The 22,703-nt window shown below is 46.8% G+C and overlaps 1 protein-coding gene across 4 annotated transcripts; it reads left to right on the top strand.

Moving 5' to 3' along the window:
* Nucleotides 1-1,568: 1,568 nt before the first annotated feature.
* On the top strand, nucleotides 1,569-20,952 carry ERLIN2 (ER lipid raft associated 2). 4 transcript variants are annotated; one of them, XM_028526842.2, is made up of 12 exons: nucleotides 1,569-1,667; nucleotides 2,876-2,997; nucleotides 4,405-4,486; nucleotides 5,494-5,540; nucleotides 7,234-7,295; nucleotides 7,469-7,594; nucleotides 11,243-11,316; nucleotides 11,475-11,533; nucleotides 12,069-12,160; nucleotides 13,033-13,122; nucleotides 14,998-15,077; nucleotides 15,495-20,952. In XM_028526842.2, exons 2-12 carry the CDS (start codon nucleotides 2,891-2,893, stop codon nucleotides 15,693-15,695), a joined length of 1,020 nt encoding a protein of 339 aa, XP_028382643.1. In that variant the 5' UTR covers nucleotides 1,569-1,667; nucleotides 2,876-2,890; the 3' UTR covers nucleotides 15,696-20,952. The 4 variants fall into 4 exon arrangements, with proteins under 4 accessions (XP_028382643.1, XP_028382641.1, XP_028382642.1 ...); XM_028526840.2 differs by lacking the exon at nucleotides 1,569-1,667 and adding an exon at nucleotides 1,682-2,084 and having other exon boundaries at nucleotides 15,495-18,318; XM_028526841.2 differs by lacking the exon at nucleotides 1,569-1,667 and adding an exon at nucleotides 1,683-2,060 and having other exon boundaries at nucleotides 15,495-18,318.
* The last annotated feature ends 1,751 nt before the right edge of the window (nucleotides 20,953-22,703 follow it).

The following is a 22,703-nucleotide window of genomic DNA, read 5'->3' as shown; positions in this document are numbered from 1 at the left end:
GGGCTCTTAAGAAAGGGATTTTCAGAAAGGCTGGAGCACGATCTGCCACAGTCTGCCTCCTGCCTAGGGGCAGGGCCACAGCTCAACTGCTCAAGCCTGCTAAGAAGCCTCCTGAGAACAAAATCCCACTTCTGCTCATAGTTCATTACCAAATTTAATAGTCAGGAAATTCTTAAATTACAGCTAATTTAAATCCTTTATGCTTCAGGCTAAGCCCCATTCCTTGTTCCTGATAAACCCCAATATTTCCATTTCTCTTACTCATTCACTCAACAACAAAGTAAACAATTACCAAGCACATAGTCTGAGTTATATCACTAAACAAGTTCTGATAGGATCAGTCAGGAGCCTGGCCAGCTGGGGGGTAGGGAGGATTTGTAGGGACAAGGTGGGGAGAGGAGAGGCCCTCATTCGCACAGATGGGCACAGGGCTCCCCAGCAGCACCATGCAGCCCAGCTGGGTGGGTTTAACTATGCAATGCTGAAATTTCCCAATGGAGACTCATCCAGAGCAAACCCAGGGTGATCCCAAGCGAATCCCAAGCAGCCATGCCTGGTAACCCTACATTATCCTCTTTCCTGGATCCTAAATCTAACCCCATCAGCTTGCCACCCATCCTACGTAAAAGCTTTTCATTTACTGAAGGCTATGATTAAGCGGACCCTTTCTCTTCTGCAAACAGAATAACCTCAATGGTTGAATTAGAAATGCCCCAGTATGATCCTGCTGAACAGTGAAAGCTGTGCACAGCCTGAGGCCCTTAGAGCAGCAGACACAAAGCCTGGAGCCTAGTGCTGGTCCCACTGTTCAGTCTGTATTTACTGAGCACCTAAGTACCCAGCATGCTCAAGGGAAGAAGTGGTCCCTGCCCTGAGCATTTACAGTCTATCCAGGGAGACTAGGACGTTCACAGCACCTGTGATCTGTGGCAGGCGTTACAAAGGCCGTTAATTATGCTCCTGGTGTTAAGGAAGCGCCAAGAAGGCTTTCATCCACTGTTAGTTACCCTCGTACTGAAGTTAGATTTTGTCCACTAAAATGGGAATAATAATTCCACCTTAATCTACTTTATGATGCCGTGGGGACCCCAAAGGCCAAAGATCCTACAAAAGCATACAGAACAATTTGAAGGTAAGGGACTGTTGATCAGCGACGTAATGATGCTGATCTGCACATTTAAAAGATGTGTTTCGTTGAGGGGTGCTACAGAACAGAGGCGAGCAGAGGGCTAAAAACTGTTGCAAATCGCTAGTGCCTGCTCCGAGAAAAAAAAAAGACAGTCATGACCTAACGTGGAGGGGAATCCGGAACAATCTCCAAAGTCAAAACGTCGAAAAATAACAAGCTCAGCATCGCTCGCGTCCTCCCTGGGATCACTCCCCAGGCGATCCGCACCATCGCCACCCCTGACATCCTAGACCCAAATCCCTGACCGCCCGACCCTTGTCGCTGGCGCTCCCTGGCGGCCACCCGCGGACACTGACCATTCGGAGCGCGGGGGCGGAGCTAACGAAGTAGGGCTGCAAGGGGGTGTGGTCTTCTCGCGTGAACTAAGGCGTCATCGCAGCGACGGACCCGGAAGGAAGTGGCGAGCTGAGGGGTGTGGCCGTTTCTGCGGTTGCACTGTGGTTCGGACAGAGTACGGAGCGCCTGGAGGGACAGCCTGGTACGCGGCCCCCGCCCCTTAGTGCGTGCACTGGGCCTAGCTGCGGCTCCCGGCCGAGCTGATGAGCTATACTCCCCGGCCCCCCGCCAACGGCCTCTTCCTCAGGAACGAGAGAGCCACCCCTCTCTCCCGAATCTCTTTCTGTCCCTAGCTCCCAAGCGGGACCGAGCAGAGGCTCCTGGAGCCCCAGCTCCTACCCAGGGCTCTTGGGATGCGCGACCTTCCCTCGGAAAGGGCACGAGGTGGGGCGGGGGTTACCTCGAAAGGGAAGGACGGCAGCTGCAAATCCGTAGCTGGAGGCCGCCTCGGTGAAATAAGCGCCTTTCAGATGTCTGCGCCCAACTTCTCCTAGATCAAGGAGGCAGAATCCACGCCCTGCGCGGGTTGGCCCAGGCACGCCTTATTGTGAACTTTGGTGTCAGTACCCTACTTTTTCCTGATCATTCAGTGTTCGGGAAATGAGTCTCTAGATCCCAACTCTTTCGCAACCTGGTGCCCGAACGCAGTTGGACACGAGTCCAGAATCCTCACACCCTGGGGAACCCCAGTTCTCTAACCGTGGGCTTGGGGACCTGTCAGGTACAAAGTAACAGGAAAGTGGGAGGGAGTGTGGCTGCGGTCTTGTTCAGAGCCCTCTCTCATTTAAACCCAAGGTGTAACTGGGAAGATGGACAGAAGGCCAGAGAGTCCCACCTTGGAACTCTTCGCCTGCTGCCTCTGTCGCTGCAGCCTCCGAAGGAGGTTTCCTTTGAAGTGGCAGGCAATTAGGACCGGGAGGCTCTGACCAGAATTACAAGCCACAACTGCCTGTCACTTGACTTCCTCTGTAATTTGGGCCAACGCACCACAGCTGCCTCTTTTTCCTTTTACTGGTGTGAGTGGCCCCAGGGACGGCACAGTCGTGTTCACAGGGAGAGAAGGCTGTGTTTTGAGCGCTGTCCAGTTGGCACCGGCTCTCCCTGGGCCACAGCTGTATCTGGAGCCACTGCCTCTTCCACGAGCTGGGGAACAGAATTCCACAGTTAAGGAATGGGAATGGTGACTGGGAGCAAGGACAGGAAGAGCTGTAGGTCTAGCCTCGTGTTCATACTACAGCGGGCTGGATAGGAGCCGCCTCCAGGGAGCTCCGCCTGGTGAGGTACTCTGGGTGTCCTAACTTGGCTCCTGCACCGCAGACCAGACATGTTTTCCCGTATCTTTTTCCCCAGGTTAACGGTTCACGGATGGCTCAGCTGGGAGCAGTTGTGGCTGTGGCTGCCAGTTTCTTTTGTGCATCTCTCTTCTCAGCTGTGCACAAGATAGAAGAGGGACATATTGGGGTCTATTACAGGTAAGGCAGAGGCAGGGAGAAGCTAACAACTTCCTGTTAAATGACTCTTTCCTAGTCAGGGAGGAGCAGATTCTGCTGAATATCTACGTTTATGTTCTATTGAACATGGATGCCTTTCAGATTGAGCTTTTGTGTCGGAGACCATGAGGAGGGGAACACGTGTTGTATGTGTACACGGATACACATAAATGTAAATCTGAAATTTAGCATTCTAAGTTGATGGATGGTGATTAATAAGTGTATAGAGAGATGTAGAGACAATACCTGAAGGCAGCCATTGCTCCTTGCAGATTATCTCTGAACATTGTTCTCTCCTGCATCCCTCTTTGCATCTTGGTGCCACAGGGTTGCCTCTGATGAGTACCAGTTCTTGAAGGCAACTGGAGAAGACAGCCTTGCTCTGCAAATTTGCACCTGCTCTTTAAAATTAACATTTCAGGAAAAATGAAAGAGCCTGTAGCTTGGTTTATATTAATCAAGGAGCAGTTAAAAGTCTTGGGTTACCTTCCTTTTAGTAACTTCCATAACCAAGTTTTTTGCTTTAAGTCTTTATGACCCCCTTCTGTCCTGGCTGGTGTGGCTCAGTGAGTTGGGTGCTGGCCTGCAAACTGAGGGGTCACTGGTTCGACTCCCAGTCAGGGCACACACCTGGGTTGTGGGCCAGATCCCCAGTTGGGGGCGTGAGAGAAGCAACTGATCAATGTATCTCTCCCACATTGATGTTTCCCTCTCTTTCTCCCTCCCTCTCCCTCTCTCTAAAAGTAAATAAATAAAACCTTTTTTAAGTCTTTATGACCTTATTATGTGCCTTATGATGCTTATTTCTGGGTTTCTCATACCCCTTTAATTATTTCTCCCTACCTTCTGTTTATATGTCCCCCAAAAAGGCTTTTTATTATCATTTACATACAACTTGACTAGAAAGATGACTTTCTTTCTAGACTCTACCTTGACTTTGACTCTACTGCCAAAAAATACATTAAAACGATTCGTAAAGTGTACCTAAAACTACTCTTTTGGTGTTGATGTCACTGGAATCCAACATCAGTGCAGTCGGTTGATAACTGAATTACTGGGTTTAAGTGCCCCAATGGATTGCCACAAGTTCAACGGTTACTACAGAGTAAAACAGACTTCCTCTCAAGTGCAGCTGGGGATTCTGCTGTCTTTGTTCCACTTAGCCTATGTGCCTGTTTTCCTCGCTGCAAGAGCATGGATTGTAGTTTTATGTTAAGCATTGAGCTTCCTAGAATATTTGGTCTGCCTGAGAGGAAGAGAGGGGTCTGTGGACATGGCTCTGGCACTTGTCACTCTCTATGAAACATTTGTACTTTTGGGAAAGCTGCCCAAAGAGTATCAGTGTGAAAGGTACCTCCTGCTAAATGGACTTCCCTCTCTCCTCTGCAGGGGCGGCGCCCTGCTGACTTCCACCAGCGGCCCTGGTTTCCACCTCATGCTCCCTTTCATCACCTCGTACAAGTCGGTGCAGGTATGCTTGGCTTGTGTGACAGGGCTGGACAACTGAGGACTGGGGGTGTGGCTAATGCATGGTTTGGAATTACTCAGCCGCTGGATGAGTATAATGCCGTTTCAAGGAATCATTTAAGAATAAGTTTTATATCTAAAGAATGAGGGTCCGTGGGCCATTTACTCTGGAGCTTTACCTGATTGTTGAAAAGAGTTGATTGGGGTCCTCGCCTTGGCCTGTCCGCCCCAACTGGGAGTGTTTCTTCACTTCCAGACAAAGCCAGAGGAGAACCTGCTTTGGGTGCGTCAAGGGGAAAGCATGGTGTATGTGTCTGTGTTTTAAATCACAGGCTACCGAGGTAGATAGAAATAAAATATGGCAATATCGCTGGTTCTTATTTGAATGTCAGAGATGTGAACATCATTTTTGGGGAGAACAAGGGAAGTTGAACTTAGTGAAGGGAAATGACATCTCAGATAGGAGTAGGATTACTTATGACAGATCTAAAGCCTAGCTAAATTAGACCCGCGGTCTTTGAAGTGTGTCCAGTATCCTGGGATACCTCCTCAGCATTTTCCTTGTGAGTTTCTTCTGCCATGTACTCCGCTTGATGGTTTTGGAAGTACACACACGCCCATTGTCTCATTTGGACCTCACAGTAATCCTGAGAGTGGGCTGAGCAGGTCTTATAGGCAGAGACGGGTTAAAGTACAGATCTGCTTCAAGACCAGTAAGTGGAAGAGGTAGAAATAAACACAGGATTCCTAGTCCAGGGTCTTTCTCCCTAAACCATTACCACCCAGCTCGTTCACATCGTGGTTCACTTGCAGTGGAGGCTGGCCGGCCCCTTCATTGGGTCAGTCTCACACCCTGAAAGTCAGGAGGAGATGGAGGGGTGTTCATGTTTACCAAAGACGAAGTTCAACCCTGACAGGTGTGCAAGGACAAGGCCATTCAGAATTCCAAAACTAAGTTACTCTTTTTGTCACTGCCCGTCTTACAGCATTGTGTGTCTCCTCTGTTTCCAGACCACACTGCAGACGGACGAGGTGAAGAATGTGCCGTGCGGGACGAGGTAAGGTGCCCGGAAGGAAACCGTTGAGCCCAGATAAGAGGAAGGGCTGGTGGGGTGGTTGCAGTGAGAGATGGTGAACAGGGAGGTACCCTCTGGTTTTACCAAGTTTCCTGACCACCAGCTCCCTGTGTTCTGATTCTAGGGGTTAGAGGGGTGCAGTAGAAAGAATCACAGAAGTGAGGTTTGGGAGGGCCTCACATACCATGAGAAATTTGGACTTTTTCTGTTAGAAGTAAGGATCCTCTAAAGGCTTTTAGCAGATAAATGACTTCACAGAGGAAGGTAACTTTAGTATAGCGAACTATAGAGAATGGCTGAATGGGGATGGGCCCTTAGCGGCAGGAAGTCCAAAGATAGGATCTCTGTAGCAGTCCGCTGAAGAGGCAAGAAGGTCTAACCTGGGACAGAGGCACAAAGCAAACGCCACAAGAAACATTGGGGCAGACCCAGAACTGGGACACCGCACAGGATGATGGGTCTGATCTTGGCACAGAGTTGTATTTGGAGGGGTGTTGGGGTGAAAAGGAAACTTAAAAGACAAACAAATGCAATGGTGAGCCTTAATTGGAAACTGGTCCAAAAATAACGGCTGTGAAAGATTGATGAAATTGTATTGGTCCGTTCGGGCTGCCATAACTGGACGGCTTAAGCAACAGGAGTTTATTTCCTCCCAGTCACAGAAGCTCCGGGTCCAAGCTCAAGGCGCCTGCAGGGTGGGTTGCTGGTGAAGTCTGGCTTCCTGGCTTGCAGATGGCCACCTTGCTGTGTCCTCACATGGCCTTTTGTCTGCACGTTAGAGGAGAAAGCGGCATCTGGTGTCCTTTTCCTTTTTTTTTTTTTAACAAGTCTAATCGGTTAGGGCCTGACCCTTATGATCTCATTTAACCTTAATTACTTCCTTAAGGGCTCTATCTCCAAATATAGTCACATGGGGAGTTAGAGTTTCCACAGAGGGGTTTGGGAGGGACACAGTTCAGCCCATAATAGGAATCACTGGGGAGGTTGGAGTGACCGGGTGTTCGGTAATGTTAAGGAATTATTGCTGATGTTCTTCATTTTGGGAATGGTTTTGTGACTCTGGAGGAGAATGTCATTACACCTAGGTGATGTTGCCAAGTGTTACGGGGTAAAGTGTCATGAGTGTAACTTATTTTGAAGATTTCAGGGAAAAAAAAGTAGATTAATCAGTAAGGTAAAATATTAACTGTTAAATTTCAGTGTTGGTAAATGGATTTTAATTCAACTTTTCTGTATCTTTGAAATTTCTGCGTAATGACTCCTTGGAGGAAGGGGAGTGCTGAACTAGAGCGATGGTGCAGACAGCGTGAGGAGACTGTCCGTGAACTCCACAGCGACCTTTCGTGATCTAGAACTCCTCGACCCCCTTTGGTCTTCTTCCTTCAACCATTTTTGTCAAAATAATTGCAGATTCAGAGATATGGACTACTCTTTTCTTACTGGTGTATGAAATGTTTTGCTTTTTCCTTTGCGGAATTACTTTTAGGAAGTGTGATTTCTCGGGAGATTGTATTCTTGCTATGAGCTCAGAAGCTCCTACTTGTAGATCCACACGCCTCCCGACCTCTCACGCACGCTTCTCCTTTTGTGCCGAGTCACATGTCAGGTCGCCTAGGAGACTGCACTCTGTTCCAGATCTCCTTAGTGACTTCTCTGTCCATCCTTTCTCTCACAGTGGTGGTGTGATGATCTACTTTGACAGGATTGAAGTGGTGAACTTCCTGATCCCGAATGCAGGTATGTTTCTCCACTTGACCCCCACCACCAGCTTACCGTCCCCAGCATGCCACCCCAGGGTCTGTCACAGCACCTCGGGAAGGGAAGACTGCTCTGTCTGAGCAAGCTTTACGTGCTGCCTTCTCTCGTTCTGAAACCTCTCCCCGCCCCCTGCCCCCCACCCCCCACCCCAGTGTATGACATAGTGAAGAACTACACTGCTGACTACGACAAGGCCCTCATTTTCAACAAGATCCACCACGAGCTGAACCAGTTCTGCAGTGTACACACGCTTCAAGAGGTCTACATTGAGCTCTTTGGTAAGAAAGTCTCTTCTGATCAGAGCTTACCTTAGCAGCCCTGCTTGCCCCCACTGCCTACTTCTGAGCTGTGCACAGGGTCGGGTGTGTACTGCTGGACCGGAGGGATTAAAAGACCCAGCGCTCAGCAACTGGTCACGAAGGGCATTCCACAAAAATGCTGGTGACAGTGGAAGAGCGTGAGAGTGGTGGAGCTGTGGGCATGGGAGGAACAGTGGACCACAGGACTCACTCCTGGCCTGAATCAGAGGACTGGGATGGAACTGTGTTTCCACGGCCCCTAAAACCTCATTCTGAGACAAAGACAAGCTCAGTTCTAGAGGAACCTGAGAGATTATCCAGCCCTACAACCTTGTTTTAAAATAAGCATACCTACACGCAAAGAATGTCATGCAGCTAGTTGACAGCAGCGGAAACTAGACCCTCCCTCTGGCGGACCTCACTTTGTATGCTTTCCACCACGTCACACTGAAGGAAAGAACCCGCCAAGGCTGAGGGGAGTGGGACAGATCACCTTTAATTCCACGGGTGGGACAAGGACCATAGCTACTTACAATTCCAAGAACCTCCGTAGGGGGTTTTGTTTGTTTTGTTTGTTTGTTTGTTTACCCTGTACCTATAAAGATGAATAGGGAAAAGCTTCAGACTAAAAGGATGCACACACATAAGCAGACATTTCTTGTCCGCTTACCTGGCCTAAGTAAACATAGCCTACTATGTTTGCTTAGTAGGCTAACCTTCATTCCTAACTTTAGCAACGAAGAAAGGAAACATTTCAGTAATTGTTATAGCTCTTTTATGGTAAAACGTTCTATTATAAACTTACTGCCAGAAGCTTTCTAGTACCAGTGCTGGAAGTAAATGGATTTTTCAGCCCATAGTACAATTATTCTTGATACTAGGACTGGACAGTGATTTTTCCCAAGAATCTCCGTAAAAAGGACCCTGAGTGGGAACGTTTTTTAGAGCAGACAGAAGGAGGAATCACTGATGTTGCCAATGACCTTAATTAAGCAGGCAGCCTTTTGCGCTGTGTTTCAGATGTGGGAAATCATCAGAATCACTTTTAATTTTCAGCAGAAGAATATGAATCTAAATTCACTCTATAGGGTTTAGATTATTTTATTAGGTTTGAATTCACTGTGCTTTTAGGGAAAATTTGGTAAATTTGCTATTTTTTAACATCAAACAACTTTATAAAATATCATTTGTTTTCTCTCTAGCTATTGTTTACAAACTTGCACCACTAATTGAACATTTCAAAGCATTTGAAACAAAAAACAAAGGATCTCTAATTGCCATGAAGAGGAAATGAAACTGTGAAATTGTTTTGCATTAAAAAACTTTTTATTGTCTTAGAGATCAACATGGTAGCTTAATAAAGTATAGCTTCTTGTATTGTACAAAGGAGCTGGGAAATATATTTGCTTCGAAATTTTTTTCTTTTTAAAGTTCAGTCTTGTCAGCAGCACTGTTTTGCTAAGAATATATTTGCATCCATAAAGGAGGAACTAGAATCTCTAATCCTATTCCTTAACCATCAAGGCTTTTTTCTATTGTAGTTCCCTCCTCTCAGCACTCCTAGCCCTGACTTTCAACACAACCACATAATTCTCGTCCCTGCTTACTCTGATGCATCCCCTTTGCCCATTTTATGAAAATATTATCCAGCCCTGGCCAGGTGGCTCACTTGGTTGGAGCATCGTCCCATACACCAGAAGGTTGCAGGTTCAATTCCCAGTCAGGGCACACGCCTAGGTTGCGGGTTCAAACCCTTGTCAGGCGTGTAAAGGAGGCAACCAGTCGATGTTTCTCCACATTGATGTTTCTTTCTATCTCTCTCTCCCTCCCTACCTCCCTCTCTGTCTTTCTCAAATCAGTGGAAGAGCCTGACCAGCGTGGCTCGGTTGGGCATCATCCCATACAGCAAAAGGTTGCCGGTTTGATTCCCGGTCAGGGCACTTGCCTAGGTTGCAGGTTCCGTCCCCGTTCAGAGGGCATATGAGAAACAGCGAATTGATATTTCTCTCTCGTCTTGATGTTTCTATGCCTCTCTTTCTCCTTCCCTTCACCTCTCTGTTTGTAGAAATAAACAAAATAGATTTTAAAATCAACGGGAGAAAAGCATATCCTTCGGTGAGGATTAAAATATGTGTGTATATATATATACACACACATATACTATATATGTATGTAACCTAGTATTTGTTCAAAAGTTTACCTGAAGAACTTCTTGGTGTATACTTAATAATATACCTTAGCCAGCATTCATTAGCATAACTATAACATAAGCAACTTATTACCAGTGTTACTTTGGTAAACCACCCTTCAAAATATTCCTTTCAGATTTTCCTAGAAAGTTACTAGCCCACAGCCACAGGTTTCTGCCTCGACTCAGATATAACTTTGTCTGATAAATGACTGTTATTACTAACTTATGGAGGGCACAGGCCATCTCACTTAAAGTTTGGTGGGCGTCCTCTTCAGAGCAGAAACTATGGAATGTAGTGCTCATCTCTAGCTGTCAGAGTGCTAGGCCACTGCCAGGTACAGGGTCCTACCTTGACGGGCACTTCTCCAGCAGAGCTGAGAGCCCCGTGAGAGCATCTCTAGTACATGGGGACATCCAAACCCCTCGCTCACTGATATGATGGTTGAAAACGTAGCACTTGAAGCCCTAAAAATCAAAACATAGTAATTAAACAAGTTCATTATTTTGCCTACTAAGGGCTTGAGCACACCTCAGCTTCTGCGGATCTCAGTCTGGGCACCTGTAAAAGGCAGGAGTTAGACAGACCTTCTGTTTCTCAGAGGCCCCTGTTTGGGGATTCAGATGCCCCAGCCTGGCGTCGTGGACTCTTCTGTCGGTGCCCTTCTGGGATCTTGCTGAGGATCGCAGGCCAAAAAAGGCAGCCTGGCGCTGCGGTCCTGGGACCGCAGCTGGAAGGGGGATCAGTTATAGTTCTTCCTACACTTGTCTGTGAGATGACTCACATGCGAATTCCAGGCGGAGGAGTCGGGACCAAAGCAAACAACACATCAAAAGACTTGGGCTCATTTCCAAGACTGTAAATTTTTATTTTCCCCTCGTGTTATTTGATGGAGTTCCTAATGGAAACAGTCTTCCTTGGGGCTACCTTGACGTCAGAATCTGTTTTTCTTTTGGGAACATCTAAACTTGTTAGATTTAATGTGCTCGGCTCTTTTCAAAATACCTAACAGCCATTCCATCTCCTTTCTCCATGAAGACCGGGTGCCTGCCTTCTGTTTTGCTCCTGTTGTCTGGAGAAAGGCTGCTGCCTAATACAAAAAAAAGTGCTAGAATTGTTGTCTGTTTAAAAAAAAAAAAGCTGTTTCCTTTTGGGCAAGGTCGATATTCTCAACAGCCCAGGCGGTCCTGTCTCGAGACCCCAGGAAAAGGGCAGTTTCCCATCTGGCCCAGGTAGAGGTCCTGCGGAGGCACGTTGCCCCGGAGTCTTGCTGGGGACTTTAGGTTTCTGAGCTACGATGAGCACTTCGCCTAGGGAAGGGCTTTTGCCTGGGAGACACATTCTTGAACAGGTATTTTAGCTTTAACTCTCCATGCACACTTCCCTCCACCTGCCTAGAAAGCGTGACCGCCCCTTTTCCTGTCTTTCCGGGTTGCAGATCAGATTGATGAAAATCTCAAACTGGCTTTGCAACAGGACCTGACCTCCATGGCCCCTGGGCTTGTCATCCAGGTAAGCGTTGCCACCGCGGAGTGTCCCCTGATGAAGGTGCACCCCCTCCCTCTTCAAGGGATGTCCTTTCTGTGCAGGAAGATCCAGGACCAAAGGAAGCTGCTTAGGTCCCTCGCCTCCCTGACTCCCCATCAGGTGCTGTTTTTCTCCTTCTGCAGGCTGTACGGGTGACAAAGCCCAATATACCGGAGGCGATCCGCAGAAACTACGAGTTGATGTGAGTATCCTGTGCCTGAGCTAAAACCACCACCCTCTCCCAGCTCATCCCACCCCAGCATTCACTTGTGCCAGGCTTTCATTCCCGTCTTGAGTGTTTGTCACAGCCCATGGCACTATGGGGTGGAGCAGGCATGCCAGGACGGTCACCAGGGCTCCGTATCTGTGACTGAGTGGCATGGAGAAGCCCTCTGGAGCAGTGATGCTTTTAGAGGGACCGGGGGCCTTGTCTGTGCTCCAGGCTCATGCCAGAGAAGACAGGAGGCAAAGACGATTAAGTGGGCAGGCAGGTGCATTTTGCTGAAGTAAACGATGCTCTGTTTCCCACAAATGAGTTCTTTTGGAGGAGGAGGAGGTGAGCCATGTCTGCAACAGATCTGCTTTCACCCGGGACATTGAACCACCAGCCAGGAAAGAGCAAGAAATCAGAGTTTTCCCTGTCTCAGCAGAAGAGTTCAGCTTCTCCAGGGGACACTGAAGTTCCTTAGAAGCTCTTCCATAGCAACCTCACAACTGCACACTTTTTTCCCCTTCAGGGAAAGCGAGAAGACGAAGCTTCTCATTGCAGCCCAGAAACAGAAGGTGGTGGAAAAAGAAGCCGAGACAGAGCGGAAGAAGGCCCTCATTGGTCTGGATGTGGTTCTCTGATCCCCTTTCAGGCCAGAAGGACTGGGGGTGGTGGGAAGAGTCCAGAAAGCCTCCGGCACAGTTAGACCACATGGTTCTACAAACCCTTGCCACCCGTAGCAGTGGTTCTTAGATTCCCAGAAGCAAAGCTGACGTTGTCAGATCGGGGCCAGTGCAGTAAGTTCAAGTTTCCACGTACATCTTAAATGAAAGGAGCCCTTACTGTTCACTCATAGTGATGGTGGCTAACACTTACTGAGTGAGCACTTACTATGAGCCATGTACTTTCCTAAGCACTTGCATTAAACCCCCTCACTCCTGACAGCTAGCACGTGAGGCAGACGTGTACTTGAACCCCACTTTGCTGAGCTGGAACACAGAACATGAAGCACAGAGAGGGTGAATAATGTGCCCACAGTCTTATGGCAAGTGACATGGTGGGACTCCGCTCTAGAACCTGCGTCCTTAGCACTACACCAGACTGCCGGCAACAAACCTGCCTGCCTCCTAAAGTGAAGTGGCAGGAATAAGCTTTTCAGAGAGTACCTCATTCCTTAAAATATTCCTTTAGGAGAAATACCCTTGTGATCTAAGAGAGAAGTTAGGACTTGTTCCTTGAATCCATCAGGGTGACGACTGCCCTCCCCTGGGCCCACATCTCCCCAGTCACTGTCTGGCGCTGATGATGCCGTGGTTTGTGCTGACGGGTATCCTCCATCTCAGCCCATGCACACCTGTCTGGTCGTCCTCTGGGGCTGCATCTGAGCCGACTCACGCTCACGCACCAGGGCCTCTGCTCAGGTGGAAGGTGAAACTGAGTCAAACTCTTGAAATACCAGAGCTCTAAGCCTTTTCTCAACTGCATTCATACAGAGGCAGAAAAAGTGGCTCAGGTTGCAGAAATCACCTATGGACAGAAGGTGATGGAGAAGGAGACCGAGAAGAAGATTTCAGAAATTGAAGGTAAGAAGTGAAATGAATACCTAGGTTTTCCTCAGACCCCACTTCGTGTCAAGGGGCTGAAAATGTCATCTCCTTTGCTCTTAACCTCTGTTCTAAGATCTCTCGATTTCTTTGGAGCATCACTTTTTCTCTGTGCTTTCGCTGTGGGGCAGATTTGGCGTTAATTTTCCACTTCAGGGAGCATTCATTCACTCAACAAATGTCAGCTCCTCACCACTGGGCACACTTACGTTAGGCAGTAGAAAAAGGGATATCACACAGTCCCTGCTGTCTTGGAGCTCACAGTCTGGCGCTGGAAGTAAACTAAAAAATGGGCCAAAACAGCAGCCCTCTCCCCCATGCTTTACTTACGCCCTCCTTGGAAGTCAGCGAACACCACAGCTTTGGCCTGTGAGTCTGTTCGCAGGGACCCTGTACATGCTGAAAGCTGGGTGTGAAGAAGATACGTTTCATTATAAGCAACACTGGAGCTGGAGAGAAGTGTTCCTTTGCTGACTTTTCTGAATATCATTCACCTTCAATTCCCTGTCCCTCAGCTCTTAGCTCATTCCCACCAGCCGCCTTTTCCTCTGGGTGGTGTGTAAGTATCAAGCACATTCTAGGACAAAAAGGGAACCCCAAGGCCCAGCTTCAGGCTCCAAAGTGCTGTATCCAGTTGTACGCATTATGGGACCTGCCAGACTTTGCAGGGGCTTATTGAGGAGCCAATTAAGATTTTACAAATCAGCAGCTCCTCATTAGGGAACTCAGCAAAACAACAAATACATTTTATTTCATATAAATACATGTCATCAGGTGCTGAGACAGGTAAGTCCGCCTCATGCAGCCAGACCTCCAGCCAGACTGCGGGCTCCTTCCACCCAGGGTCGTGCTGAGGGTGCGCAGTAAGAACCCACCCGCAGACCGACCTTCCTTCCCAGGCCTTTGCTGCAGATACTACTCACGTGAGACCGGCCTCGTTCCCAAGGCAAGGAAGTGGATGCCAGCAATGCGCATCAACTTGGCGGAAAGCTAGTCTCAGCAGATTGAGAAAGTGTATTGCTTGCATAGTAGAAGGTTAAACAGGTCTCAATTCAAACAGGTATTAGTCCAGACCATAGCTGGTAACTCTCTCAGAGTTGTGCCAGCTTACCCCCTGTTAATTAGAACCTTCTTGAAATGACGATGGAAAGAAAAGGAGAATGGAGTTGGAGCGGAACTGGACTATTTTATGCTTGTGGTATTCGGTGTTAGGGTGGACCCGCCTCCGGCGGCACTCAGAGCCTTCTCTAGGCCTCTCTCGCTTTTGCCGTGCAGCACAGGAGGGGTGAGGTGGAAAGCTCGGACTGGAGGCTGAGGCCGGGTCCCTCCCCAGGCGCCGACCTACAAAAGGAATGAGAGCACAGGAGCAGGAAGTGTCTCTGGGCGGCCGTGCTTTTCTCCATCATGCCGTCCAAGGAGATGTGGGCCACGTAACCGAACCACTTCTGCATTTACAAGCCTTGCGGGAGGCGGCTTAAATGCGTTTTAAAGTTATATGCGAGTATACATTAAACACGTCCTTAGAGGTGACAGTACTCCTGGTAGCATTCAGCCTGAATGTCGGGCCTTTCCCTCCTAAGACTGAGGGCATTCTCAGGGAAAATAACAGGACGTCATAGTCAGCAAAAACAAAGAAAGGAAAAAGAAAAGATGTTGGGCTGGCAACGGACTTCCTCACTAGTCCCCGCCCCAGGGCGATGCCGGCAAGGCCCTCGTTCCCCCATCTCACAGACGAGGAAACAAGGGCGCGGGGACAGCAGTCTCCCCGAGGCCGGGGGCAGTCGGGGAAGGTGACAGGACCAGACCCAGCGTGCTGGGATCCTCCGCACTGCGGCTCACTGCGTTCTCCCCCAGATGCTGCGTTCCTGGCCCGGGAGAAGGCAAAGGCCGACGCCGAGTGCTACACTGCTATGAAAATTGCTGAAGCAAACAAGGTGAACGCCCAGGGCTGCCTGTTCAAGAGAACGTGCGTTTGGGTTTAGGCTGGTAGCATCTGAGAGCCCCTGGTGTTGGGAGACCCCCCCCACAAGACCCCTCGTGGCCAGAAGTGGCTCCTGCGCTGCACGGAGCAGGCACTCCCCTTGTCCTTGGCAGTGCCTTGGGGGACGTGCAGTGTCTGGGCTAAACACAGAGACTCCTGAAACTCCTGCAGCTCTGACCTTGAGAACCTGCGATTGCTTTCTCCTAGAGAAGCGATTGCCCTGTTACTCATGTGACGGTGAGACCAGGAGAAGTAGAGGGAGCATATGTCCTTGACAGGGACCCTCTCCTTATGACCAGTGAAGGGGCGCCACCCACCGTTGGCCCGTGCCGGGCTCCACCTAAGTCTTCTCCTCCTCCTTTTTTCACAGCTGAAGCTGACCCCTGAGTATCTACAGCTGATGAAGTTCAAGGCCATTGCTTCCAACAGCAAGATTTACTTTGGCAAAGACATCCCTAACATGTTCGTGGACTCAGCAGGCACTCTGGGCAAGCAGTTTGAGGGACTAGCTGACAAGCTGAGTTTTGGCTTAGAAGACGAACCCTTGGAGGCAGACACCGAGGAGAACTGAAACAGAATTTTTATACAACCTCAGGTGAACTCAGAGAAAGAGATCTTTATTTTTTAATGATGAGCCAGGAGGCTCCTCCCTCTCACACTAAGCTTCTTTGTCTTCCACGTATTGTGGTGGAAAAGGAGAAATGGACTTAAATCTATTCCACTGGGAAGGGAGGGCAGGGATTGATGATTTTGGGGTTTTATTCAGGGACATAGGTTATATAACTTCTGTTAAGATTTGTAGACCATTGGTTTGACCTTTCACCTCCAGGCATTCATTTTAGTCCTTTGAAGCTGGCTTAATTAAGGATGCTATCATTAAGGAGCGGGAGAAAGAGAGGGTGTTGCCTGTCGGTGGTCTCATTTCCCTTATCTGGGAAAACAAACGCTCTCCGGACCTCTCACCCCTGCCTTCGAGGTGGGAGATGCCTGTGGGTGAGGCTCACAACTGAGCAAACACGTTCTTGCCGCCGGTTTGCCGGGAGAGCCGCGTGGGCACGGCCGCAGCACGTGTGGCCCTCCTGGCGTTTCTGTGTCTGTCCGTGCGGGCGTGAGCTATTCCAGAGGCGCCCTTCGAGAGCCCTCGTGAGGGAGAGCGGTGCTAGATTTCGCCAGCTTTTCTATGCCTGCCGCCCTCGATGCCCTGGAGCCGAAAGTGGTGGCTTCTGGCTGCATTGTCAGCACCAGGGCTTGGCCATCGCCACACCATTCTTTTCCAAACTCTTCCCCTGCTTGTTCTGTACTTTGGGGTTACTGAGCCCCTCTCAGTCTGCTCGTTGGTTCCAGTCGGCATCAAGAAGGCAGGGACAAACAACTCAAGTGTCTTAATAGCTGCTAAAGTGGGATTGTTCTGTCTGTTAGCAGCTGAGGTACCTGCCTGGCAAACTGTACGTTCCTTGAGGTCAAGTGTCTTTTTATTGTTCTGGAGATTGTACAGTGAAGAGTCTCTGGAAGAGAAGGGCGGGCCATCCAAAAGCATTCCTAGTCTTACGGTGTATGGCTTGTGCTGGGAGTTGGTCTGGTGCAGTGAGAGGTCTGTTTTCAACCCCAGGGCCCCAGGCAGCCACACAGGCATCAGACTGAATATGCAGTCTCCAGAGACAGCTGTGTGGGTGCAAGGCCGAGTTCATGCCCAAGTCCCTGGGTTGAAGCAGCTGCATCAAAATCCGTTCTGGTGTTTTCTTTCTCATTCCTAATTAGGAAAAGTCTGGGTCACTCTGGGAGATTTGGGAAGGGGGAGAGCAAACATGAGAGAAAGGTTTTCTTATACCCTGGAACTGGAGTTGAGGCTGGGACAGCCTGTGTAGTCCCTGGGTTGTGTACCAGGTTGTTAAGCGGAAGACGGCTCTCTGGAGTTAACGTGCCAGCATGTTGGTAATCTCCATGACAAGCTCTGGCTTAGGATTTGGCCTTGTCATTAGCTTCTCTCCCTCCCCCCAAAAACCCCACCCTGCACCCCCTGGCTCGGTGAAGCTGTGAATGCTACTTTGCGGCACAGATCCCCACCTCTTTTTTAGTCCAGTGCCCAGACTTCCACTTTGTCAAATGGCCTCAGAACTCGGGCCAGCTTTCTCCAAAGTAGCAAGTTTGGGAAGCTTTCTTCCTGCCCGGGAAGAAACAAAACGTTAACTCTTCTTAATTCCAATGTCGCCCTTCTCTTTTCTAACTTTTGGGTCTAGAATTCTCAAACCACTGGTCCTGATCACGTTTTCTGCAGGCAGCCCCATGTTCCTGGGAGTGACGGACTTGAATGCCTTCTGAAGTCCTCACAGGAGGCAGTCGCTCTCCCCAGGCCAACATAGGGAATCCGCTATTAACACGCTCTCACCCTCCGTCCACTCCAGTGCCACTAATCACCTGTTAGGAACAACATGCCAGGTCCACCATCCCCAATTTACACATGTGTCTGCTCCCTCTACTCTGAGACTTGCTACCTAGACCTCAGAAAAACTACTTCACTACAACTGAATAAGTAGCAAGGATGTCTCAGTCCCTTGGAATAGCACGTTCGTTCAGGTTCTTATGTTGAAAGTCTCTTAACACTAACATCCTGTGATAGCTTGTCTCTTGTGTCAGATACTCTGTGAGCACAGGAGAGCCTCAGTTACAGCCCTGCAGCCTCTGCCCCTCTCCATGTTAACGTGGCTTCCTCTTTAAACAAAAAATGTAAATGTTGTAGCACCCACTAGTTTAAATCCAGCAGTTGTCTGTACCTGCCTGAGTGGTAAGATCATGGGAGTCAGCTGTTTCCTTAGCACGGGACAACTAACCGGTCTACCTGTATGCCTTTCTTCAGCACACACTAGAAAAATCGGAGCTTAACATTTGAATCCTAAACGTGAAATGTGACAGCCTGCAATTTTGTAGGCAGTAAGTCATGGCTGCTATTTATAAGTGGAACTTCTATCAAAATAAGTAACTGTTTATATAATTCAGTTTTTGTAGAATTTTCCAAGGAGAAGCCACCTTGGTTGAATGTTTCTCACTCATTAAACTTTGCAGAAGTGATTCATATTCAGTATTGTTTTTAATCACTTTTTTATATAAAGACAATGTTTGCAAGGAAACCAAAGTTTGTTAATAATTTTATATGACTAAAATAAAATAAATTTGGAGAGATCTACAATCATATTAAGTTGAGGGAGAAAAAAAATCACTGAATTTTAGCAATACAGCAGGTCATCAAAAAACATCATTTCATTCAACATAGTTCTGTTATAACATTGATAAGATGCCATAGGAAGTCAACTCTTGTTTATGTCAATTAGCCTGTCATAAAGTTAGTGTCATTAGACGTCATTTGACTTAAAGTCGCAGAACTATCGACAGTGGTGAGGACTTACTGTATATTGATCCAAAAAAAGATGTTTCGTAAATGCCCTGTTGCAAATTCTACGGGTCTATCTTTCAACCCTGATAAGTTTATCACTTATAGAGAGTAAATAGTGAAAGTAAGATCGTATTTACTGACTTACCTATTTGGGTTTGAGGATAAAATGTATAGATGCTGCTCACCTTATGATGGGGTTTCATCCCAATAAGCCCATCCTAAGTTGAAAATCTCATTAACTTGCCCTGGCCAGTGCAGGTCCCATGCAGGTCACATCGCAGGTTTAATTTCCTGTCAGGGCACATACCTAGGTTGCAGGTTCAGACCCCAGTCGGGACACGTGCAGGAGGCATCCGATCAATGTTTCTCTCTCCCTCTCTCTCTCTCTCTCTCTCTCTCTCTCTCTCTCTCTCTCTCTCTCTCTCTCTCCCTCTTCTAAATCAATAAATGTATCCACAGGCAAGGATTTTTTAAAATTTTTAATTAAAAAATATTAAGTTGAAAATACAATATATCAAAACTAAAACTTACTGATCACTATAGCTTAGTATAGCCTACCTTAAATGTGTTTAGAACACTTATATTAGCCTACAGTTGGGCCAAATCATCTAACACAACAGCTACTTTTTAATAAAATTTGACATGATGACCGTCATCAAGTCAAAAAGTCGTAAGTAGGGGACAGTCTGTATCTTGGCCAGTGGCTACTCTGTGCCGAAGAACTTAACCAGCACTCCTTTCGTTCTGCTCAGTAGGGGTCTTGCCACTGTTTCTGATGTTTTCTTATAAAAGAGGTAATGGTCAGGCACTTCGTGTTTGTATTTCCATTCCTTTTTATTTCTAGTTTTATGTGAGCAAGTGATCGATCAAACTAGCTCTAGTTTCAAAGAGCCCTGCGGGCTCAATGACCCCCTTTGTGACTGAAAGTGATTCTTGTTACATGACCACTCTGTAAATGCATGATATGCTGGATTAATTGCCTCGAGTTGATAGTTAGAGGAATTGTTCTGGACAACACCAAAGGTGTGAACTCATGTCTTAGTTTTATTTTCAGTCTTGCTGAGTCTTTGTATTTGCTTTTTTATCAAAGTGAAATTTAGCACTAGCTAATAGTAGAATAGGTGATATAAGAAATAAAATATCCCTGCCAAGTGAGTGAGTACAAGATCACCCTAAAAATATATTCAAATGAATATGCTGGGTCTGGCACAAATAACGCCCCTCTTTATTACAAAATCTTTTATTTACAAAATCCAATGCATGTAATTCTGCAACATAAAAATATCACACTCAAGCACACTATGTGACATTTTAGGTGAGATGTTCAGACTGAAACTATAAATCACTCCAGCAGGCCTGCCTTCTGCCAGACCCTGTGGGTTCCCTGCATCAGCGCAGAAACAGGGAAAACTGATTTGCCATAAACACGGCATAATTCTTGGTAGGTGCTGTAGAGATTTATAGTGTTAAAGAATCCATACACCACTGCAATCCTGCTCCAAAGGGCAGAAATTGACCCAAAATTCATCATGATATCAACTCAGTGAAAAAGTCCCAGTCTCTACCCTGAAAAGATGCCCAGCCTAGTAGCTAGGGTTGCCAAATACAGAATGCCCAGTTAAATATGAATTTCATATAAACAAATAATTGTTATTTTTTTAAAGTTATGGGATAGAAGGAAAGTTTTTAAAAAAAAAGACTTTATTTATTTTCAGAGAGAAGAGAAGTGAGGGAGAAAGAAAAGAGGAGAAAGGAAAGGAGAGAAACATCGCTGTGTGGTTGCCTCTCACACACCCCCTACTGGGGGCCTGGCCCGCAACCCAGACAGGTGCCCTGACTGGGAATAGAAATGACAACCCTCCAGTTTGCAGGTTGGCACTCAGTCCACTGTGCCACACCAGCCAGGGCACAACATAATTTTTAGCATTGAGTATCTCACAAATATTGTATGAGACACGCGTATACTAAAAAGTTATTCATTGTTCACGTAAAATTCACATTGAACTGAGTATACTGTCTTTTTATTTGCTGAATCTGGCAACCCTAGCCCAAGCTTTCTCAGGTTTGGAGGGAGCAGGAAGGGTTACAGTTTTTTATTATTGTTATTCTACTACAGTTGTCCCAGTTTTTCCCCTTTGCCCTCCTCTGCCCATCCCAACCCCCGCTCCCACAGTCAGCCCCCACACAGTTGTCTCTGTCCATGGGTCATTCACACATGTTTTTTGACTCATCCCTTCCCCTTCTTTCCACCATTATTCCGCTCCCTCGGGTTTTTTCATGGTATTCCCAAACTTCATTGATTTGAGAGCCTACTACACAAGTAATATGAACTTAGAATAGACAAGGAAGAATATATAGATCCTGGAGTAAAACTGCCAAGATTCAAATACTGACTCTACCATTTCCCAAGTATAAGGTCTTAAATAAAATCTTTAACCTGTTTGCGCCTCAGTCTCTTCATCTATAAAATGGGCTGAATCAATTAAATGAAATAATGCATACAAGGCTTTAGCACTGTGGCCAGCCTATATAAGTGTTCAAAAATACTTATTTTCAATCATCTGGAAAAATAGGCCAGAAAGTACACAACTATTAAGTGGGCACCACTAAGTAGAAAATCAGATGCGATAACACAGAGTAAGATTACAAATAGGACAGCCCACGGAGGAAGAAGGGAGCGGCACGGCAAGGCAGCAGACACAGTGCCGAGGACAACACGCCTCTGCAGAAATGTAACGTGGAAAACAACCTGGTTTGGCCCTGCTGAGAGTCAGAATTGCTGTGTTCCGGGCTCTACTGAGAAGAAAGACTTTAAAAGGCTAGAGAAAAAAGAAAATGTTAAAACCAAAAGGAAAATGTAAGGGAAAAACAAAGCTCATGGGTTGACCCCAAGAGAGGCAGAAGGGAAATTCACCAAACCTACGTTTATATAAAAGTTGCATAATGGTTGGCAAGGTATTTTCTGATTCTTCAGAGACCAAAGAGGAGGAAATTAGCTTACAGAATACAATAGTTTTAAAGATTTTACTTAAGACTGGCCAAAATTTGAAATGGGTAGAAGTAACTTTCTACAAATAGAAAATAAATAAATCTAGGGATGAGCATGGATAATATTCTTTTCTCTGATGGTCTCCAGAAATTGGGGAGATTGTATGGTTTAAATGTCATCCTTTCTATATGAAAGATCAAATGCTCTCTAAAGGTCCTCTCCAAGTCTAGGGTTCTAGAATCTATATTGACATTTCAAAAGCCAGATGTGACAGCGTGTTTGCTGAGGGATTTCTGTCGTGGCTACTCGGCCTGAATTCATTTAAACTGGGACATGGGCATTATTTCTCCATTTCTCTTCAGAGCCGAGTAACCAGGCAACGGTAATTTTCTATTATTTTATCTTTTTTTTTATCCCCCAAAAGACTCACAGTAAGCTCAGAAGGAAACAATTTTAAAATCCATAAATATCTTTCTCATAATTTAAGGCATTAGACTACAGGGGCAATGTTTTAAAAGCTTCGTGGCATTTATGGTGAATAAGTATACTAGGTTTTAGATTATGAAATCTGTCCCTCTGGGTATTTGGCTTTTTAATCTTTCCCTTTTCTCCTTTGTCCTTGTAAACTATTAGAGAAATAAAAGACAGTTAACTAGCAATAAAGTGATTTTGAACTTGCATTTTTCAAGGATTAGGTAATGGAAAAGGATAAAAGGTTGTTTTAGATGTTTGAGCCCTGGCTGGTGTGGCTCTGTTGGGCATCATCCTGCAAATGCAAAGGTTGCCGGTTCAATTTCCGGTCAGTGTACATGCCTGGGTTGCAGGTTCGATCTCTCCAGCATGGATGTTTCTCTCCTTCTCTTTCTCCCTCCTTTCCCTTCTCTCATAAGTAAGTAAGTAAATAAATAAATAAATAGCTTGCTCTGGCTGGCGTGGCTCAGTGGATTGAGTGCTGGCCTGTGAACCAAAAGGTCGCCAGTTTGATTCCCTATCAGGGTACAAATGGGTTCTAGGCCAGGTCCCCAGTTGGGGACCTGTGAGAGGCAATCACACATTAATGTTTCTCTCCCTCCTTTCCCCGTCTCTAAAAATAAATAAATAAAATATTTGTTAAGTATTTTAAAAAATTAATAGATAAATAAGATGGTTGACATCCCAGGAAGAAGAGGAGAAGAAAGTAAAAATGGCGAAAACAGTGGAAT

Source organism: Phyllostomus discolor, chromosome 11 (genome assembly GCF_004126475.2).
Source record: "Phyllostomus discolor isolate MPI-MPIP mPhyDis1 chromosome 11, mPhyDis1.pri.v3, whole genome shotgun sequence".
In the NCBI taxonomy this organism is placed as follows: domain Eukaryota; kingdom Metazoa; phylum Chordata; class Mammalia; order Chiroptera; family Phyllostomidae; genus Phyllostomus; species Phyllostomus discolor.
Note: the sequence above shows the minus strand (reverse complement) of the source record. Positions and strands in the feature narration are given on the sequence as shown.

Bases quoted from the DNA above. Each gene is read 5' to 3' on its own strand.
- ERLIN2 (XM_028526842.2), top strand. From the start codon at position 2,891: ATGGCTCAGCTGGGAGCAGTTGTGGCTGTGGCTGCCAGTTTCTTTTGT. The intron at 11,534-12,068 runs GTGAGTATCCTG...TTTCCCCTTCAG, and splicing joins CGCAGAAACTACGAGTTGAT to GGAAAGCGAGAAGACGAAGC. The intron at 13,123-14,997 runs GTAAGAAGTGAA...GTTCTCCCCCAG, and splicing joins GAAGATTTCAGAAATTGAAG to ATGCTGCGTTCCTGGCCCGG.